Source organism: Hirsutella rhossiliensis (assembly GCF_020360975.1).
Source record: "Hirsutella rhossiliensis strain HR02 chromosome Unknown scaffold00009, whole genome shotgun sequence".
In the NCBI taxonomy this organism is placed as follows: Eukaryota; Fungi; Ascomycota; class Sordariomycetes; order Hypocreales; family Ophiocordycipitaceae; genus Hirsutella; species Hirsutella rhossiliensis.
The window spans coordinates 285,811-303,655 of NW_025408675.1; the positions used below are offsets into that span (position 1 = coordinate 285,811).

General features: G+C 56.8%; 8 protein-coding genes across 8 annotated transcripts; 5 read left to right on the forward strand and 3 right to left on the reverse strand.

Moving 5' to 3' along the window:
* Positions 1 to 324: 324 nt before the first annotated feature.
* On the reverse strand, positions 325 to 4,437 carry HRG_07844 (jmjC domain, hydroxylase domain-containing protein; the record flags this gene model as incomplete). The annotated part of the gene is made up of 8 exons (XM_044866315.1): positions 325 to 354; positions 489 to 940; positions 1,131 to 1,305; positions 1,419 to 2,909; positions 2,979 to 3,223; positions 3,287 to 3,814; positions 3,869 to 4,105; positions 4,167 to 4,437. The coding sequence occupies 8 exons, from the start codon at positions 4,435 to 4,437 to the stop codon at positions 325 to 327; spliced, it is 3,429 nt and encodes a 1,142-aa protein (XP_044718204.1).
* Positions 4,438 to 5,561: 1,124 nt separating this feature from the next.
* Positions 5,562 to 6,518, forward strand: HRG_07845 (ubiA prenyltransferase family domain-containing protein; the record flags this gene model as incomplete). Its single annotated transcript, XM_044866316.1, has 1 exon — positions 5,562 to 6,518. One exon carries the CDS (start codon positions 5,562 to 5,564, stop codon positions 6,516 to 6,518), a length of 957 nt encoding a protein of 318 aa, XP_044718205.1.
* A 222-nt stretch (positions 6,519 to 6,740) lies between these two features.
* HRG_07846 (ribosomal protein s12/S23 domain-containing protein) lies at positions 6,741 to 7,235 on the reverse strand (the record flags this gene model as incomplete). The annotated part of the gene is made up of 2 exons (XM_044866317.1): positions 6,741 to 6,919; positions 6,977 to 7,235. The coding sequence occupies 2 exons, from the start codon at positions 7,233 to 7,235 to the stop codon at positions 6,741 to 6,743; spliced, it is 438 nt and encodes a 145-aa protein (XP_044718206.1).
* A 750-nt stretch (positions 7,236 to 7,985) lies between these two features.
* HRG_07847 (uncharacterized protein) lies at positions 7,986 to 8,528 on the forward strand (the record flags this gene model as incomplete). Its single annotated transcript, XM_044866318.1, has 2 exons — positions 7,986 to 8,253; positions 8,308 to 8,528. The coding sequence occupies 2 exons, from the start codon at positions 7,986 to 7,988 to the stop codon at positions 8,526 to 8,528; spliced, it is 489 nt and encodes a 162-aa protein (XP_044718207.1).
* Positions 8,529 to 9,182: 654 nt separating this feature from the next.
* HRG_07848 (uncharacterized protein) lies at positions 9,183 to 9,526 on the forward strand (the record flags this gene model as incomplete). The annotated part of the gene is made up of 2 exons (XM_044866319.1): positions 9,183 to 9,364; positions 9,421 to 9,526. The coding sequence occupies 2 exons, from the start codon at positions 9,183 to 9,185 to the stop codon at positions 9,524 to 9,526; spliced, it is 288 nt and encodes a 95-aa protein (XP_044718208.1).
* Positions 9,527 to 10,595: 1,069 nt separating this feature from the next.
* On the forward strand, positions 10,596 to 13,767 carry HRG_07849 (HOOK protein; the record flags this gene model as incomplete). The annotated part of the gene is made up of 7 exons (XM_044866320.1): positions 10,596 to 10,640; positions 10,764 to 11,051; positions 11,118 to 12,361; positions 12,435 to 12,891; positions 13,308 to 13,394; positions 13,538 to 13,700; positions 13,751 to 13,767. The coding sequence occupies 7 exons, from the start codon at positions 10,596 to 10,598 to the stop codon at positions 13,765 to 13,767; spliced, it is 2,301 nt and encodes a 766-aa protein (XP_044718209.1).
* A 673-nt stretch (positions 13,768 to 14,440) lies between these two features.
* On the reverse strand, positions 14,441 to 15,443 carry HRG_07850 (adenylate kinase domain-containing protein; the record flags this gene model as incomplete). The annotated part of the gene is made up of 5 exons (XM_044866321.1): positions 14,441 to 14,654; positions 14,730 to 14,897; positions 14,969 to 15,123; positions 15,177 to 15,229; positions 15,296 to 15,443. The coding sequence occupies 5 exons, from the start codon at positions 15,441 to 15,443 to the stop codon at positions 14,441 to 14,443; spliced, it is 738 nt and encodes a 245-aa protein (XP_044718210.1).
* Positions 15,444 to 16,563: 1,120 nt separating this feature from the next.
* On the forward strand, positions 16,564 to 17,721 carry HRG_07851 (maintenance of mitochondrial structure and function; the record flags this gene model as incomplete). Its single annotated transcript, XM_044866322.1, has 3 exons — positions 16,564 to 16,750; positions 16,804 to 17,075; positions 17,143 to 17,721. 3 exons carry the CDS (start codon positions 16,564 to 16,566, stop codon positions 17,719 to 17,721), a joined length of 1,038 nt encoding a protein of 345 aa, XP_044718211.1.
* Positions 17,722 to 17,845: the final 124 nt, after the last annotated feature.

Here is a 17,845-nt window from a genome sequence, read left to right on the forward strand (position 1 = left end):
AGCCGCGCCCGCGTCACTCTAAGAGTAAAGGCACCTGGGTAGATTGGCGCAGCTCGCGACATCTCTTTCTTGGTATTATCCTCGCCTCTGCTTCCAACTTGAATCTCTCTGCGGCGAGCCCATGCATGGTGCACCATAATCCACATGCCACCCACCTCTTTCTCTTCATATTACTTGCCAGGCAGCATGCATGGCCACACTTTTCCCATTCCTCTCCAGGGCTTGCTCCAAGGTCGATGCGCGCCATTCGACAGACAAGCACATCTCGTTTCTCAATAAGCACCCCTCGCCCCGGTTCGTCCCCTTCGTGCCCCTCGCCGTCCTCTAAAGCCCCTTTGCCCCCTCGGAGCCCCCCTACCCCGAGAAGCACCGGGGTTGAGTCTCCCAGAAGGAATGTCTCCGTCGTCTCCAGAATCAACTGCTGAACTTGACGGCTCCTCGGATGCCATCTCTTCCTCCGACTCCGACTCCACGTCTGCGAGCCTTACCACCGTGGGTCCGCTCATCGTCGCGCTTTCTCTCTTGGCTCCGAGGCCACGTCCACTGGCTCGTGGGCCCGGCGACGTTTCCGACGGCGAGTATTGGTTCGCCTCAGCATCCGCTGATCGGGAGCGAGATCGGTCGACCTCGCCTCTCTCGTCCTTGGGCGACTGCTGCCGGATACCGATTGTTGACAGAGCGTCGTCCCCGTTTTCGTCGGGCGTCATGCTTTTCGACACAGTCGCAGAGGCGCCGCCTCGAGACTTTCGCTTGCCAATCTTGAACGATTTGCCCCGAAGTGCCATTCGTTCAGACATGGACATGAACTTCTGCTTGGCGGGCACTTCCTCAGATGCGTTCTGCTTCGAGACCTCGGATCGCCTCGGACGGCCTCTTCGCCTCTTGGGCTGCGGGGTTGGTTCAACAGGAGGGGTTGAGTCTGTCTTGGAAAGGTTCGGTTCTGGCTCCATCTCAGCAGTCGCCGCTGCAATCGTGGTGACTCCAGACCGTCTAGTACGCCGTCGTGTGGCACGCTCGTGGTCTGCCCCCACGCCCTTCTCACTCGTCGGTCGTACTGCCAGCCCATCATCCATCATGCTAGCATCTGCGAGTTCTTCGTCGCCCCCAGTCTTTGCAAACACCGAGTTTACCGACTTCCTCGGCCGTCCTCTGCCTCTCTTGACCGTTGCTACCTCCGCGGATGCCGTATGCGGGATTGTAGTGATTGCCTCTTCTTCCACTGCCGTCGTCGACTTGCGCTTCGGCGGTCGCCCTCGTCTCTTGGGAGCCGGTGCCAAATTCGCTTCCACTGGTGGCAACTGGACGCTTGCAGTTTTCAGCGGGGGAGGCTGTCCAAATAATACACGAATGTCATTCGCGGCGACATCGATTGGGTCATCACGGCCTTCACGGCCTTCACGAGCTTCTTCCGTCTGTACCTCGGTCGACGGCAAGGCACGAGGGCCCGGGTTCTCCTCCTCGAACTCCTCTAGATCTGCATCCTCCACTTCCACATACGACGCCTTTGGCCTTGCATGTCGTAGAATGGGCTCATTGGCATCAAAGACTGGCATGGTTTGACGTCGTTGAGGGGCCCGTTCCGGTTTGTCCTGCAACGTTTCCGGCGCCTGAAGAAGTTGAGCCTCTGGTGCCTCCCGCGGCTCATTCGTGGCAGCCTCTTGCACGTCGCTCCCGTCAAAAAGCGCAGGGTCCATGTTGTCAAGTAGGTCAGGCTGCTGGGTGAGGCGAGGCTTCTTGTGGTGACTTCTTCCAATCACGAATTCCGGGTCCTCGTTTTCTCGCCTGGCCTTCCTTTTCGCCGCCCTAATCGACTTCTTCACGAACTCGGGTACGTCGGACTCGGGAAGCTTCATCACGTCCGCAGAAGGGACTTGATAAGGATCGAAAAGAATTTTGTCCGGCGTGTCGTCCTGTTCGTAATAGCCCATGCCGATCCTCTGGCGGATGAAGACGGATGGGTCAGGGTATGATGACGTGCCTAGATCACCAGTCTCTTCCACCGCGCCTGTGATATTCTCGGTCAGAGCTGTTTCGTTTTCTACGCCGTTCGCCTCTCTGCGGGAGTCATCCTCCTCTCCGGTCGATTGTCGCTGCTGGACGACCTCGCTCTGATCTCCGTACCCATTCACAGCGTGTCTCTCAGCTGTGGCGAATCCGGAAGTAGCAGCGGCCACTGCGCCGTCATGCGTCGTATGCTGAGCCTCCACCTGGTGCGTCAAGTCTTGCGCCTTGGCGCTGTCGGCTTGCTCCCGCAAGCGCTGCATTCGCCGGCTGTCCTTGCTTCGGCTTTCTTCTCCCACAGCCTTGAGCCACGAGAGGTTGTGGACTCGAAAGTCGACGAGCGCTTCCACGCTCCGGTCGTCTGCAATGGGTCGAGTGTCGTGGCCAAGAAGTGTGCTCTTGGGAGTATAGGCGTTGGTGTTGCCCGAACGGCGGCAGGCGCCACAGCTGCATATCCCCAGGCACTTTGGACACTGCCAGTATTCGTCCTCGAGGACTTTCTGCGGCATCATGTCGAAGGCCCTGTAAAGAACACCGTAGCAGTACCCTTCGGAACACGCCGGGTTTGTGCATTGGTGCACTCTGTAGCTGTAGTCCTTGTGACAGCACACGTGGCATCTGCGGACCTCGCCCTTCTTCTTCTTTCTCTTGGGCTTCTTCTTGGCTTTTTCGTCGCCATCTCCTGGCTCAGAGTCGCTTGGTGTCTTCTCGCGATCTTGCTTGGTAATGTCTTTCCAGGGGCGCCTCCTGAGAGCCTCTTGGCAAATTTGTGCCACAGTCTTCTTCCCCGACTTAAGGCGAGCCACTTCGAAAGGCTGGGGGGAAATCTGAATATCGATGAATCCGTCGTTTGCAATAACCATGGACCGCCAGGTCTCGTATCTGTCGACCAGCCCCGACCAAGGCCACTGTTCACACCACCGAAGCCCAGAGAGGCAGGCGCACGACCGTCCCATGGCATAGCATTCCATGCAGACGTCATAGGCGTCCTCGTCTCCATTGGCAAGAGTGCGCACGCAGTGCTTGCAGGTCAAGAAGCGGTTGAAGATGTTGGACCGGCAGTAGGAACAAGTAACGCAGGAATCAAAGGGGAGGAACTCGACGTCTTTTTCCTTGAAAGCAAAAGTCTCGTCGACGAGGACCTCGGTGAAGAGGCCAAACAGTCGCTTGAAGTCGCCAGCTAGCTGCCTGGCTCGGGGAGAGTTTCTGACAATCTCGTGACCTATTCCCATGAAGCTCAGCCGGGTCATTTCGGCGTTTCCCTCCATTTCTTTCAACTCGCGACAGTACTTCTGCAGGGTGAAGTAAATAATGGCCTTGTTCCTGTACTGCTCGTCACGGCAAACGAGCCTCGCCTTTGGGAGCGCCTCGTGTAATGCGAGGTCGAGAGTCTCCACGGTCGTGCGATTCCACGCAACCTTCATGGTCCGCGTGCCCCGGTTCCACACCTGATGAGCAGCCAGCGGGGGAATGAGGATAAAGTCTCCAACGCGCTGCTCGACAATGTACACGTCGAAGGGGGCCTTTTTCCAAGCGTTGATTTGGGCAAAATGCTTCTCAATCTCGATGTCGTGGCCAAGCATGGACAAGAAGTACTCTCGCACCACCTCGCGGTCTTTGCTCTCCGTCATGAACCAGATGGAGCTCCCGGCCTTCTCCCCGGCGCCGTCGACAGATGCCTCAACCATGATGTTTTGACCCAGTGAGGCGCACATTTCGCGGTGCGCGGGGGTAAAGGTGCCTTCGTGACCGATGTAGCACATGAGGTTCTCGGCGCGCATGTCCTCGGGAAGGCTAGACATAAGATCGCCCGCTGGAGCCGCGGTGGCCTCGGCGCGAAACAGATCGCCATCCTGGTGGCGCCCACCGCCGCCGGTCGCGTTTACGTTTTCGTTGAGGTAGAAAAGACTAGGGTGGATGACTTTTTGCAAAGAGTCGCGCCACTCCAGAGGGCAGTCAATGTCTTTGAGATAGAGCCGCTGTCGACGTTCATCGCGATAGGTATGGGGCGTCCACTGGTTCGTGAGCTGTTTCATGGATCGCAGATAGTGGCCTGTTGTCATTGGGATATCGGTCGCAGCCGAGATGTCACGAACATTCTCCTCTGTGGCAAGACGTAAGCATTAGCCGGTACGCAGAAGTGGGAATGGGTCAGGGAGACGAACGCTTCTTGTCGTACGTCTTCTCCAGCCAGTCGACGTCGAACAGCCATTTGGGCAGCGCAGCGTCCCAGCCGTCGATGACCAGAGGTTTCCCACCGGCGATGACGTGAATTTGGACAAGCTTCTCAAACTCCTGCGACCCCAAGTTGCGGATTTGCGACCGGGATACTCGCTGTACCCATCTGAAGTTTCGCGTTCGCTCAACCAGGCCCTGCAGATCAAGGTCGGGGGGAATCGGGTCGAACTTGGCTTGCGGATGAAGCGCGGTCGGCATCTTCACAAGGTCGCGTGGAAGCCACGCCAGAGAAGAAGCGGAACTTCAAGCTTGGGCGCGACGGACGCGGCTGGCTGAGTGTCGCGAGGCCGACTAGTTGATGCGGCCAATGGAAAAATAGCAGGGTGCGATGCGATGGTTCAAGTTCGACCGGCCGATGAATAAGCGGACTTGGCGCGAAAGAAGCTGCCCATGGCTCTCCACAGCCAATCAATCCTGCTGATGTCTCTTTTCAGAAAAACGAGGTACGCGACCGCATTACATAAGACGGTGTGCTGCTGGCCGACTCACCGCGAATATGCGATGCGGCGGGCACAGAGCATCTCACCAACATCTTGCTTGCTCTGGTCTGTCTTTGCGACGTGATCAAGAAATCGCAACACAAGTCCCCCGTTGTTTGTGGCAAGGATTTGAATGTAAGCCTCCCTTCCAAGGTCATTGATGCAACTGAGAAAGTTGCAGTTTGCTGACCTCAATGGTCATTCCGTAGGTGAGTTTCAACTCCGAGCATGGATGGCACTCGCGCCGCTTCGATAAAACTGAAATTCAACATGACACACGCCAACCCTGCTTCACCATAGCCACGCCCAATCCTGCTCCCTGCACTGCCTGCTACTGTCACTTGACAGCTCTCTTTACTCTGTGCGCCTATGCTGCACGCCTACCTGGCTGGATGCCAATTGTCTACCAAGTTTGGCGTTAAGAAGCAGGCAAGATCTGCTATTCTTAAGTGGTGCTTGTGAGAATGCGAGTAGACTTTTCCGCCTATTTATCGTCGCATTGTTCCATTCAATTGGTTGGCTGACTCCGGCACAGAGACCTACGAGACCTACGGTGTCGAAAAGCCCGTCTAGAGAGCAATGAGACTCCTGGCGGTGCCCAAAATGCCGCGGCCGGCCCTACGCGGCTCGCCCAGCCTATGCTCTGCCATGACTACCGGGGTCATCTTCCTATCCTCCTCACGCCCGAGGCTCCCTTGGTGTCGCCCGCCGTCGATGCGTGCCTCAAGGCATGGCGAGGGCCTCCACCAGACCAAGACACAGCTGCGGTCGCTTGCCCAAGCCGGCCAGAAAGCTCGAGCCGATGCATCTCTTCCGGCCTACAAGCCGCCCGCCTCTGGCCTCATGTCCAAACTGCCAGCTTCGTGGGTGCCCTACGCTGAGCTCATGCGCATCGACAAGCCCACTGGCACCTACTACCTCTTCTTTCCCTGCCTATTCTCCACACTGATGGCCGCTCCGATGCTGTCACCCGCCGCACCACTCGCCTCGGTGGTTTCTTACTCGCTCCTTTTCTTCTCTGGCGCGCTCATCATGCGTGGGGCTGGGTGTACCATCAACGATCTCTGGGACAGGAATCTCGACCCCCACGTCCAGCGGACTCGGTTGCGACCAGTGGCCCGCGGGGCCGTCAAGCCTTTCAACGGCCTCGTTTTCACCGGATGCCAGCTTCTAGCTGGCCTGGCCATATTGGTCCAGTTTCCCGTGCCCTGTATCATCTACGGTACACTGAGCCTCCCCCTCGTCGCGGCCTATCCCTTGGCCAAGAGGGTGACTTATTACCCCCAGTTTGTTCTCGGCTTGACCTTTTCATGGGGGGCCGTCATGGGATTTCCCGCCCTCGGCCTCGACTTGCTCACAAACACTGCCGCATTCACTGCCGCCGCCTGTCTCTACGCTTCAAACGTTGCCTGGACCGTTCTATATGACATGATCTACGCGCACATGGACATTAAGGATGACGCCAAGGTTGGCATCAAAAGCATCGCCCTCAAACACGACGCGGACACGAAGAAGGTCCTGACCGGGCTTGCCATGGCCCAAGTTTCTCTTCTCGCCGCCGCCGGCGTCGCATCCGGGGCCGGTCCTGCCTTCTTCCTGGGGAGCTGTGGCGGAGCCTTGGTCACCCTCGGCATTATGATCAAGCGGGTAAATCTCAAAAACGTTCAAGATTGTTGGTGGTGGTTCGTCAAGGGTTGCTGGGTCACGGGAGGTACCATCAGTACTGGCCTCGCCGCAGATTATCTGATTCGCCGCGCTGAGATTGATCAGACGTGCGTGACGCCGCAGAGGATGTCGTGAGGGATCGAAACCCGCTCTCCTTCTTGGGGTCACAGAACTTGCTCTTATAGATCTCGACGGCGCGCGGACAATCTTGCTTTGGATGTTTTATGTTTTGGTGAGACCGTGTAGATCCACCCCCCGAGACTTGTCCCGTGTGATCAAAGTGATGCCAATGCCAGCGAAATCATCGGTGACCCCATTGTGCCCAAACGCTTGCGCCCTTCCTCTGCCTTCTCCCATTTACGACCGAGGCTTCTCCTTCTTCTCCTTCCACAAAGCCAGCAGACCAACGCCAGAGACCTTGACAACCTTGAATCGAACACCGGGAATGTCGCCCTTGGCCTTGCCCTTGCGACCGAAACCGGCCAGTAAAACCTCGTCGTTCTCGTCCACAAAGTTGAGGCAGCCATCGTTGGGAACTGCGTCTGTTGTTAATATCGCGTGGTCGCTAAGTGCTTGCATATACAAGGACGTACCGAAAGCCGTGACCTTCTTGCCGTTCTTGATCAACTGGACTCGGACACACTTGCGAATGGCAGAGTTGGGCTGCTTGGCCTCGACGCCAACTTTCTCGAGAACTATGCCTTTGGCGTGAGAAGAGCCACCGAACGGCGAGGACTTGAAAGCGGTGCCCAGGGCGCGCTTCTTAAAGTGAAGGTCGGCCCATTTCTGGTCCTTTCGGTTCGTTCGCAGCTTGCGCGCGGCGTTGAGACCACGAGGTTTGCCTCCAGCCATGATTGCTTTGAGAAGTCAGTTACAGTCAAGGAACGATGAAGAATGCGTGCTTCCAAGGGGGAGTTTTCCCTCGATTCATACTTACCGACTTAACTGAGTATCGCGAGGATGGGTGGTGGTAGGTGATCCGGAGAAACAGCGAAAAGTTGACCTAGCCTGCTAAATTTCAGGGTAGGGTTGCAAGGCCCTAGGTGGGTGGTACCGCAAGCCGGAGCACGTAGCACGTGACATTGGCGACTCCGGGTAATTGAATACCCGATCCCGCGTTCTTCATCCTGTACTGTGCAGGACATCCTGCCTGAGTGGTTAGTCAGCAGCCGGACTCAAGCCGACGAAGCGCCTTTGTCGATGGTGGCCGTTCTTCGCTCCATCTGTAGGCCTTGAGCATTGCAGCTCAAGATGACACCGACTGGTCGAATGCTTGACGACTCTCGCCAGAAGACGAGAGAAGTCAAAGCAAACCCTACATCTCTGCAGTTAAATTCGAAGAGCAAGCAGAGAGAACCGCCGCCAGTGCTCTTCTTACATCCATCGCCGGGAACTTCTCACGTTTCCTTGCCTGGCATTCTGGCGCCCGGAGCTCCAGTCCTCGGCTCACCCAGCGGGAAGCGAGAGCCGCTCAATGTCGAACGTAGCGCGTCCTTTCGGCTCGGTGCCGCCGGGCCCCCTGGCCTACAGCGCGCAGGGCGCAACTTGCGCACTGCGGAGAGCACCCGCAGTGCCGACAGAACGGATACCCTGTGGGCTGAGATGCAAGCTACGCTGGAGGAAGTTGAGCTGTCCGCATCTGGCGGCACCCACGTCTTTGGCCCTGGACACGACCGCAAACTCGCAGACCTTCGCGCCGCCCAGATAGCGCTTGCGCAGGCGTGGGCGAGAAGTGAAGCAGACGATGCCGTCGAAACAGCGCTGCGCGATAGCTCTGTCCACTCTCCGGGCGATGAGTTCCGAAATTTGAAGGGAGCTTGGGCAGATGCGACTCGACATGGGAGCGGTGATGGAGCAGATCCAGCAAAAGGTGCGACTGGGACAAACAACGGGAGACCTGAGAGTAGTGGCGTCGGGGGCGCAGACCGGCTTGGAGCAAAGGTCGAGGACGAAACGGAGCTGGACATTCTTCTTGCCAGGAAGCGGCGAGACGCAAATGATGAGTACTTCCAACGAGTCAACAACGGCGTCATTGACGTTGTTACGAAGCTGGAAGACGTTGCTGTGGCCATGCGGGCGGTTGAGCAAGAGAGTAATGAAGTCTGGAACGAGAACACGAGCTTGAGCGATAACGAGATTGAGTGAAGCGGGACTTTGGCGATCGCATCACCGAAGAACGCGCGAATCTCGAGAGGAACCGTTCGTCTCGCCGCACCTTTCATTCAGTACGCGGCCAGCCGCAAACACAGCAAGACGCTACAGCCAGCCTTGGGGAGAACATTGTCGAGACTGACGAAGAATATCATGCTTGGCTGCAGTGTTTTGCGAAAGCCGTGGTGGGAAACCGCTTGCCGAATAAGAGCCGAGGTTGGCTTTCCGATCAGCCAAATGGGCACACGCAAATTCAGAGCATTATCCAGTTGGAACCAGCGCTAATCACGGAGAACGGCAACCTGATAGGCCTCTGGTTGGTTAATGGCCAACTTGTCACTTTAGGCTGCTGTGCCAATGGCAGGCTAGCCGAAGGATGATCAAGCCACCTGCCCGATACGGCAGTTGGTAAAGACACACTCAAGGCCGGATCAAGGCTGGGTGCGTCAGAGGCTCGTGACAGGCCGCCTCTGCGTGGGCTTGCTCGTCGCATCCAGCTTGCCTCAGTCAAACAAAAGCCTGTCCTGAGCGCGGAAAGCAGCATCCGCCTCCGCCTCCAGATCTGCATCTCTCACTCGCATTACAAGCGCGCTCATACCAGACGTTTCTTACGCACACAGAGCATAGACACGGTATCCCTCACTGACCATGAGACTGACTCACCATCTCGTGGTGGCACTTGCCATCCTGCCAGGGTCGCTGGCTATCGACTCGAAGAAGTCGGCCATCGTCTCGTTCGACGATGGCACTCCTAAGTCGGTCATCGAGGAGGCCAAGAACTCCATCCTCAGAGCCGGTGGCAAGATCACACACGAGTACTCCCTCATCAAGTACGCGTGTCCTGCGGCTGCATCCACGATACGTACAATCGCTAACCATCTTGCAGGGGGTTCGCCGTCATCGCACCCGAGAAAGCGCTGCAATCGATGCAGGGCCAATCTTCTGAGCACGGCATGCGGGTTGAGGATGATGGGTCAGCTACCACCCAGTAACGGGGAAAGGATGAGATGATGCTTGGACTGTGAGTGACGAGAGCGGCCACGTTCCAATGTTGAACGGCCGCTTTGTTGTGAACCATGATATCGCGCGCAAGAAAAGGCAGCAACGCTCTGGTCAGCCAAGAGACTTTAACACTGTAACACTTTAGGCAGGCAGTATACAGTAGGCATTACAGTGCGCATGAGCATTTATTCGGTTACTGTCGAGAACATCACGCAAGTGATAGTAGTACCGTAGATGATGGCCATACTGCAGCAAGTTGTGCAACGCTGCCCAAGGGATATCTCGTCGAGAAAAGGGCGGGAGCGCACCGAGAATCAAGAGAGGGCGGCGATGACGTCTGCACGAGGTAGGCCGTGCTCCCTTGAATACCTAGGGAATACCACCTACGTAGGTACTGAGCGGCTCAGATGCCTACCTCGGTACCTCCTGTGCTGGATAAGCCCGGAGTTAGCTGCCTCCTGCTAAGCTGTCGTCTCGTCTCGCATCGGGCTCGAGAATCTGCGCCAGCTTTTTAGCTAGGTGTGTAGCATGGTATCGACCTGCCCATGCTGCCCTCTGGCTTAAACGCCCGATCGGCGACGTCAGGACCCTTTATGCAGGCCGGCAGGCCACCTAAGAACCATGTGCAAGGATAAGTCTCTACAATAGGCAGATACCCACCCAGTAAGCCACTTGCCCGCGTAGGCGCCCGTACTGGATTAGCGCATTCAAGTGCGCCTAGCAGCCACATTTCTGGCCCATCGAGCTTCACACCCAAACACCAGGCTGCCAGGGGCTAGCCAACATCTTCATGCCTTGTCCCTCGTCGTGAAGCGGCCTCATACCCTACCCACAAGGCCTTGCTGCACACCTTGCTTCTCTGTCATGGGCGTTTGCATTCTTTGACGTACATGCCCGACATGCTGGCCCCAGCGGCATCCTCTGCTTTCCAACAGCGAGTCGCGCGTCGCGTTGCCCTCTTTGCTTCCTAACCTACGGAGTTAACCTACCATCGCCCGCCCTTCAACCTACCTATAAACCCATCCTGCATCAGTTCCGTCCTCCTCGCCAGCCAGAGCCATGCCAGTATACAGCCAACGCGCGCAGGCCGCGCTCCTCAAAGCCGTCAGTCCCCTTGCCATCGCTTCTCCATCCAGTCGACCGCCCTCTCATCCTCTTGCCGCACCTCGTCTCCAAGCTGGGGCCACACTTTGGTATCCGCTGACTCCGCTGTCTGCACCCACACAGATAAATCGCGTCTTCGACCTGGACCGGGCGGCCGAGTCTCTGGACGAGCTCGCCGATGGCATCATCCTTGCCCATATTCTCCACGAACTCGACGCCGAGTTTGATCCTACGCACCTCGAGTCGAATCAGGGCACCTCGAGGTATCTGACGAACAAGCGCAATATCCAAGCTGTTTACAAGGGCCTCTTTCGCTTCATTCGCCGCCGATACCCAGAACTTGGCTGCCAGGCCAAGAAGTTTGATTACCATGCGGTCGCGGAGAACCCTGAGCCACAAGGCATCAGCCAGGTACGTGCGCATGCTCATGCTGTCTGAGCTTCTTAGAATCGCCTTGCTGACCCTATGCTCTTCCAGCTCCTGGCCGTCATGGTAGCGGCCGCCGCAATGGGCCCGGAGAATGAGAAATATGTCCCAAGAATACAGACCCGCCTGGACCAGGACAACCAGGCCGAAATCATGCAAATCATTCGTTCCATGCAGCAGGACATTGCCAACTTCAAGGATGACGATGATCTAGACGAGGCTCTCGATGCCGTCATGGAGGCTCGCGATATCGATCTTGTTGTCGAAGAGCAGAATGCGGCTCTGCGGCATCAGCTCGATAGCACAAAGAAGACCCTCTCCGACTACATCACCCGCCTCGAGTACCTACAGCAGAGCCACGAGGAGCTGAAATACGACAAGGAAAAGAATGATCGCGAGCTCGACGTTCTGCGCAAGGCTACTCAGGATGGAGCCAACAGTGCCGAAGCCATCAAGCTTCTCGAGGCACAAGTCCACGAGCAAATGGACATTATTGCCCGAAACGAGGAAGCAATCAGAAACCACGACAGAGTCAAAGCCCATTTGGAGAGCGACGTGCAACGGTTGAGCCAGAAGAGTATGCAGGCCGACGAGCTGCGCGATCAAGTTACCGAGTGGAGGCACAAGGCGGAGGAATTCGAGAAGAAGGCCAACACCGCCGAACGGTACAAGCAGAAGCTCGAAGCCCAGCAAGGCCTCGCCAAGGAGGTGCAAAATCTCCAGTACGAAAGAGCTGAGCTTCAAGAGCAGCTGCGATCCCTCGTCCACGACAGGGAAAAAAGCGAGCGCACCAGAAAGGCCGAGGATGAGCTCACAAAGATGATTACACAGTCTGAGCAACACTTGTGGGACGAGCGCAACCAAAAGAACCAGCTCATCAAAGACATGACTGCGATTGAGGAGGAGCTGGTGCGGCTAAAGGCCCAGCGGGCTCACGACGAACGCTTCATACAAGACCTGCATGAGCAACTGCAGCAAGGCGGCGGCAGCGCTCCTCAGGGCGACGTGCTGGGGGCTTTGCCAACCTCATCCACCCTCGAGGATGAATTAAACAACGCGGCAAGCGAGGACGGGCCACCGAACATGCCTCTAGAGTTGTCCAGGTTGAAGGCCGAGAATGAGCTCCTTCGACGGACTCTGGGCTCCAACGGAGATACTGCACTGCTCCGGCGAGAAATGGAAGAGCAGAGGCGCCAGAGAGACCGAACCCAGCAGAACTTCAACGACATTTTTGAGAAACATACCATTATGCAGGAGCAGCTGAGCGCCTTGATGAACGATGAGACCAGTGAGAGGTTCGTCCACAACCATTCCCGCGTATCTGTTATTCATTCCGTAGCGGCTTGTGCTCACATCATGACGTCGCAGCTCCCAAGCCTTCATCAAAATGCGAAGACAGCTCGTGCAGGCGCAGTCTGGTCTTGAGGAGGCAGCCAAGCGCTCCACAGATTTGCAGACCAAGGCCGCAGACATGGACCGAGAGCTCATCAGCGTCAAGGGACAACTTTCGGCTGCGAGAAAGGATGGAATCGAAGCTTTCAACGAGCTCAAGGGCACCGACAGCCTTGTTTCCGAGTCTCTCAAGGCTGAGCTCGATCGACTACGAGAGGATTGCAGTCTAGTCGTGGGCGAACGAGATGCCCAAAAATCGCAGTTGATTGAAGCCCTCTTGGCCAAGGAAAAGTTCCGCAAGGAGATTGAGGAAGGGAAGGAGCTTCATGATACGAGCGCAACCGAGCCTATCGACGCGGATGCCTCAGAGGCTGCCAAGAAGTCAGGCGAGAAGATTGAGAAACTTCGCGCACGTCTCAAGGAACGAAAGCAGGTGAGTGGAAACCGTCCATGGTTCATACGTCTGGGGTTCTGGGGACTATCCTCGCCTCTCTCTACTCCTCAACCATACTTCCCCTGAAGCCTTGTCAAGCATGAGGAAGCGCCAGGAACCTGGCCAGCTGGCTGGAGCGAACCTAGTCGCGCATTGCCCTCCACCTTCCTTACTCCCCATGTTTCGAGAGGCGATCTTCTATAGATTGTCCAACAGGAGAGGCACAGTTGCCATGTTGGGCAGGCCTGGCGTCGTGGGATGCGTTCACTATCATCGCCAGGCTCCGCTTGACGGTTGATTGCGAGAGCGCTCTTCATTTTGACATTATTCCCATTCGCTTGCCCCCTTCGATGACAGTTTCCTTGACCCGACTTCACCTTGGTCTTCGTATGACTGGATTCTAATTTTATCTTCAGCAATTGGAGCAATCGGAGCAAGACAAGCTCGATTTGCAGAGCAAGTTGCAGGCGGCACAAGAAGGAGAGAACTCATCTGCACAGAAGGTATCATCTCTCAATCCTTATTCCCCAGCCTCCCCCCCTCCATACTTCTGCCATGGAAAGAGACAGGGGGTCGCCTCTTGGATCGGACTCAATCAGAGACCGATGATATGTGCATGCAGTGGCTGACTCGGAACTTGCTACAGGCTGCCACTGACCAGACCATCAAGAATCTGCAGAGAGAAAATGCCCTCATCACGTCAGCCTGGTATGATCTGACAAGCCGGCTTCAAAGCAACCACCTTGTGCTCCAGCGGCGGCACGACGCCCCCCGGAGCTGGCTGAACAAGCAGAGGCAGATGGTCAATGGTCAGTTGCGCCGACGCGACTTGCTCTACCTCTACTGACCTCTCTTTCAGCCACCCCGAGGAGATAGAATCTCACGGGTTTGGCCACTCAGCCTCAACGTGGATGATGGTGAATGTGGCGTATTTCAATCATACCCAAGAACGACCTGTCTCTGGGCCACGGGTCGATTCCCCCCCTTTTACTTGTCTTGCTCCTCCACACCTTGTGTCATAGCATTGCAAAAGAGCCCGTGGAGTGATTCCTGGCTTGGCCCACGCAATACGGCATTTTCCCTTTCCTTGCTACTTTCTCCGCTTAGGCGGTTCGGCAACGCCTATCCCTATTCCCCCTTCTGTGCTGGCTCTCGTCAAGGGCAGCATGATCAAAGAGAAGCGAGTTTCAAGCAAACCGAGGCACAAGGCCGCAATGGCATAAGTATCTTTACATTTTCGCATTTTGACGCGTCGGCGGCTTTCTTGAATCGACTTGAAGCTAGACCTTCAGTGTGCGGTATGCAGGCAGTTTGGCTATTGATTAGATATGGACTGGCTAGAACAGATGCGCAGGGCAGGCCCCTGTGCTTAGATGGTCGTCGCACGCCAAACGTGCGACGGTGACATTAATATTGCTAAAACCCGATACTGGTTCTATGTCGTTCTGGTCTAGACTATGACAAGCGGCTTGAGGAAAATAGGCCAGCGGCTCGGGCCTATTTTCCACCAGGCGGCTACCCTGCGATGCCGCGCCCAGTAATGGTCCGCTCAGCTCTTGCCAGCGATCCTGCTTAGGAGACCGGGAGCGCGGCTCTTGTCGCGTCCCTCAAGGATATCCAACACCTTTTTCCAAACCTGGCCGGCCGGCTGACTGGCATCCACGCCCTTCCAAATACCTGTCTTCTGGTAATAAGCGACGACGGGGGCGGTCTGCTGGTGGTAGGTACCCAATCGCTTCTTGAGTGCTTCGGCAGTGTCGTCGCTGCGCTGAATGAGGGGTTCTCCGGTAACGTCATCCTTCATTGGTTCCTTTGGCGGGTGGAAGGTGGTGTGGTACGAACGACCAGAAGCCGGGTGGACCAGGCGGCCGGTGATACGGGTCACGAGGAGGGCGTCATCGATTTGCAGCTCAACGGCATGCTGAAGCTTTTGGTTGCGCTCCTGGAGCATAGAATCGAGACCCTCCGCTTGGGGAACGGTGCGAGGGAAGCCGTCGAGGATGAAGCTACACGAGCCCACAAGTTAGCAAGCACGAAGCTGAACGATGGGGGGTGGCGGCTACATGTCGAAACTCACCCGCCTCGGCACTCCTTGTTGTTGTCGAGCTCTGCTTTGATCATGCCAATGACAATGTCGTCGCTAACGAGACCGCCCTGATCCATGATTTTCTTGGCTTCGCGGCCGAGGGCAGTCTTTTTGGCTACTTGGGAGCGCAACATGTCGCCAGTGGCCTGCGCAATGGACTATCAGAGGGGCCCAAGGGGGAGCAAAGGATTGGACTCACCAGGTGGCAGCAAGAGAAGCGCTCCTTGATCTTGGGGGCCTGTGTTCCCTTGCCTATGAGCGACAGCGAGTGGTTAGCGACTTGAGCAAGAGCGATGCAGGTGTTTGGCAGGTGCGCACCAGCTCCGGGGGGTCCAATAAGGATCATCCGGATCTCTTCTGTGGAAGGAGAGGAGCCCGTGGCGCGTTGCTCGAGGCGCTTGATGCGCGAGTCAAGGGCTGAGATGACATCCTTGAGCTGCTTAAGCTCGTCTTCGACGAAACCCATGGCTGCGAATGGAGGCAAACGGAATTGGCGGTTTGGAAGAGGCGAAGCAAGAGCCCGGCGCCAGTTATTCAATTGGCCGAGCCCGGGAGAGGGCGGAGAGGTAGAAGAAGTGAGGAGGCGGCGGCGGACGAGGAGGAGGAGGAGGGAGACGGCGAGAACGGGGCCAACGGACCGGACGGGAATCGTTGAGCGGTTGGCGGACTGACGATGGAAAGGGCTTTGGATTTCTTCCGAGTCCCGCCTTTTTCGGCTTTGGGGAGCCCAAGCTCCGTTCAAGCGAGCTCGCGGATTGGCCCGCGGACGGCTTAAGGCTGATTACCTCTGTCAGCCGGCTTATCACGGGGTACATCAAGTCAGCCGCTCGTCGTACTGTGGTCGCTCACTCGGGCGTAGCCTAGCATAGAGCGGTACTTCACTCCTTTAGCTTTGATAGGTTCCTCGGGCGCTGGTGTGCCACGCCCATCTCGGCCGGCTTTTGGTTTGAGCCTGTCACCAAGGAAATCGTAATTTTAGGAGGAATAAAATCGCCAGGTTTTCGAGCATTGTTTGCATCGATGCGGGCGATAATATTCACATGAATTACGGCTGGCATCAAAAGCAATGGCCGAGACGCCTTCAAGGCCGAGCTGCCGAGTCAGTCGTCTTGCCTGGATGTCGAATCCCGAGGCAAGTGCCTGGCAGGTGCTTGTACCAAGTACTGGGTGCGTGTCCTGCTCAGGTAAGCAGGCCTCCCCCCCCCCCACGTGACGAGCGAGCGGCAATGACGGCGCCGCGATCCGGAGCTCCTGCAGCCCTGCACTGCAGTTGGCTTTCTGGAGCTCATCGACCTTGACCGCAACTAACCCGAGCAACCACTTCCCCGTCAGGTCACCCACGACGCGTTCTCGCTGCTCGCCAGACCTTCGGGCCCTCTTTTCCAAGAAAACAACAGGGCCTTCACCGGCAAGTGAGCTGGCTGGTTCCCGGCCCGAATCTGTGGCAAGGCACCCGTGGGCGTACGCACCAACAACAGTGGCAGCTCCCGTACTGCAAAACAACCGCCTCTCCCACGCTCACCGCTCGCCACTGCGCGAGCCAGAGTCACAAAAGACCCCGACGGCGTCCGCAGACCTGCCTCACGATGCCTACCACCACCGCAGAAACCCTTTCCCTCGTCACCCGCAACGTCTCTGTCGCGCCCCTTGTTCTGCTCTCTGCCGTTGATCACTACAACCGAACTGTCCAGAACAAGACAAAGCGACGGGTCGTTGGCGTGTTGCTGGGCCAGAACGATGGAAAGAACGTCAGAGTGTCCAACAGCTTCGCCGGTGCGTTGTCCGCTGGCCTTTTCCTGACCAGCTTCCGTCTAACAGTCTTCCAGTTCCTTTCGAGGAGGACGACCGGGACCCCTCGGTCTGGTTCCTGGACCACAACTACGTCGAGTCGATGAACGACATGTTCAAAAAGGTCAATGCTAGGGAGAAGCTGATAGGCTGGTATCACTCGGGCCCCAAGCTTCGGGCTTCCGATCTCGAAATCAATGACTTGTTCAAGCGCTATACCCCCAATCCCTTGTTGGTCATCATCGACGTTCAGCCCAAGGAATCCGGCGTGCCCACGGATGCCTACTTTGCCGTGGAGGAAATCAAAGATGTGAGCAGCTGCCAGTCAAGGGGGTGAGAGAGTAACGGTCTAAACAGATTGCTGATTTCGTCTGCAGGATGGCACCACCACCTCAAGAACCTTTGTTCACACCCCTTCCATCATCGAGGCCGAAGAAGCAGAAGAGATTGGCGTCGAACACCTATTACGCGACATTCGAGACGTGGCTGTCGGCACCCTCTCCACGAGGGTCACCAATCAGCTTCAGTCGCTTCAAGGGCTACATTTGCGGCTGCGCGACATTGGCGCCTACCTGCAAAAGGTTCTCGACGGGCAGTTGCCTGTCAATCATGCCATTCTTGGCAATCTGCAGGACGTGTTCAACCTGCTGCCGAATCTCTCGACGCCCGAGAGCGACGGCAAGACTGGCGGCGGCGAGCTGGCGCATGCCATGAGCATCAAGACAAACGACCAGCTCATGGCCATTTACCTCAGCAGTCTTATCCGGGCCATCACTGTATTCCACGACTTGATAGAGAACAAGATCCAGAACCGACAGCAGCAAGAGGAAAAGGAGTCGAAAAAGGACGAGGCCAACAGCAAGGACGACAAGAAGGATGCTGGCGTGAATGGCGTGAATGGAGGGACCAAGGAGGATGCTGACAAGGAGAAGGAAGGCAAGGAGAAGAAGAAATGATATGGTGGCGAGGCCTAGGGAAGTGGAGGCGCAGGTGCATAAGAAACGGATCCTGGGGGCTCACGGGGCAGATGGACGGTTGCCTGGGGAAGTAGACCTGTATCAGAGTCGGGTCAAGCAAGCC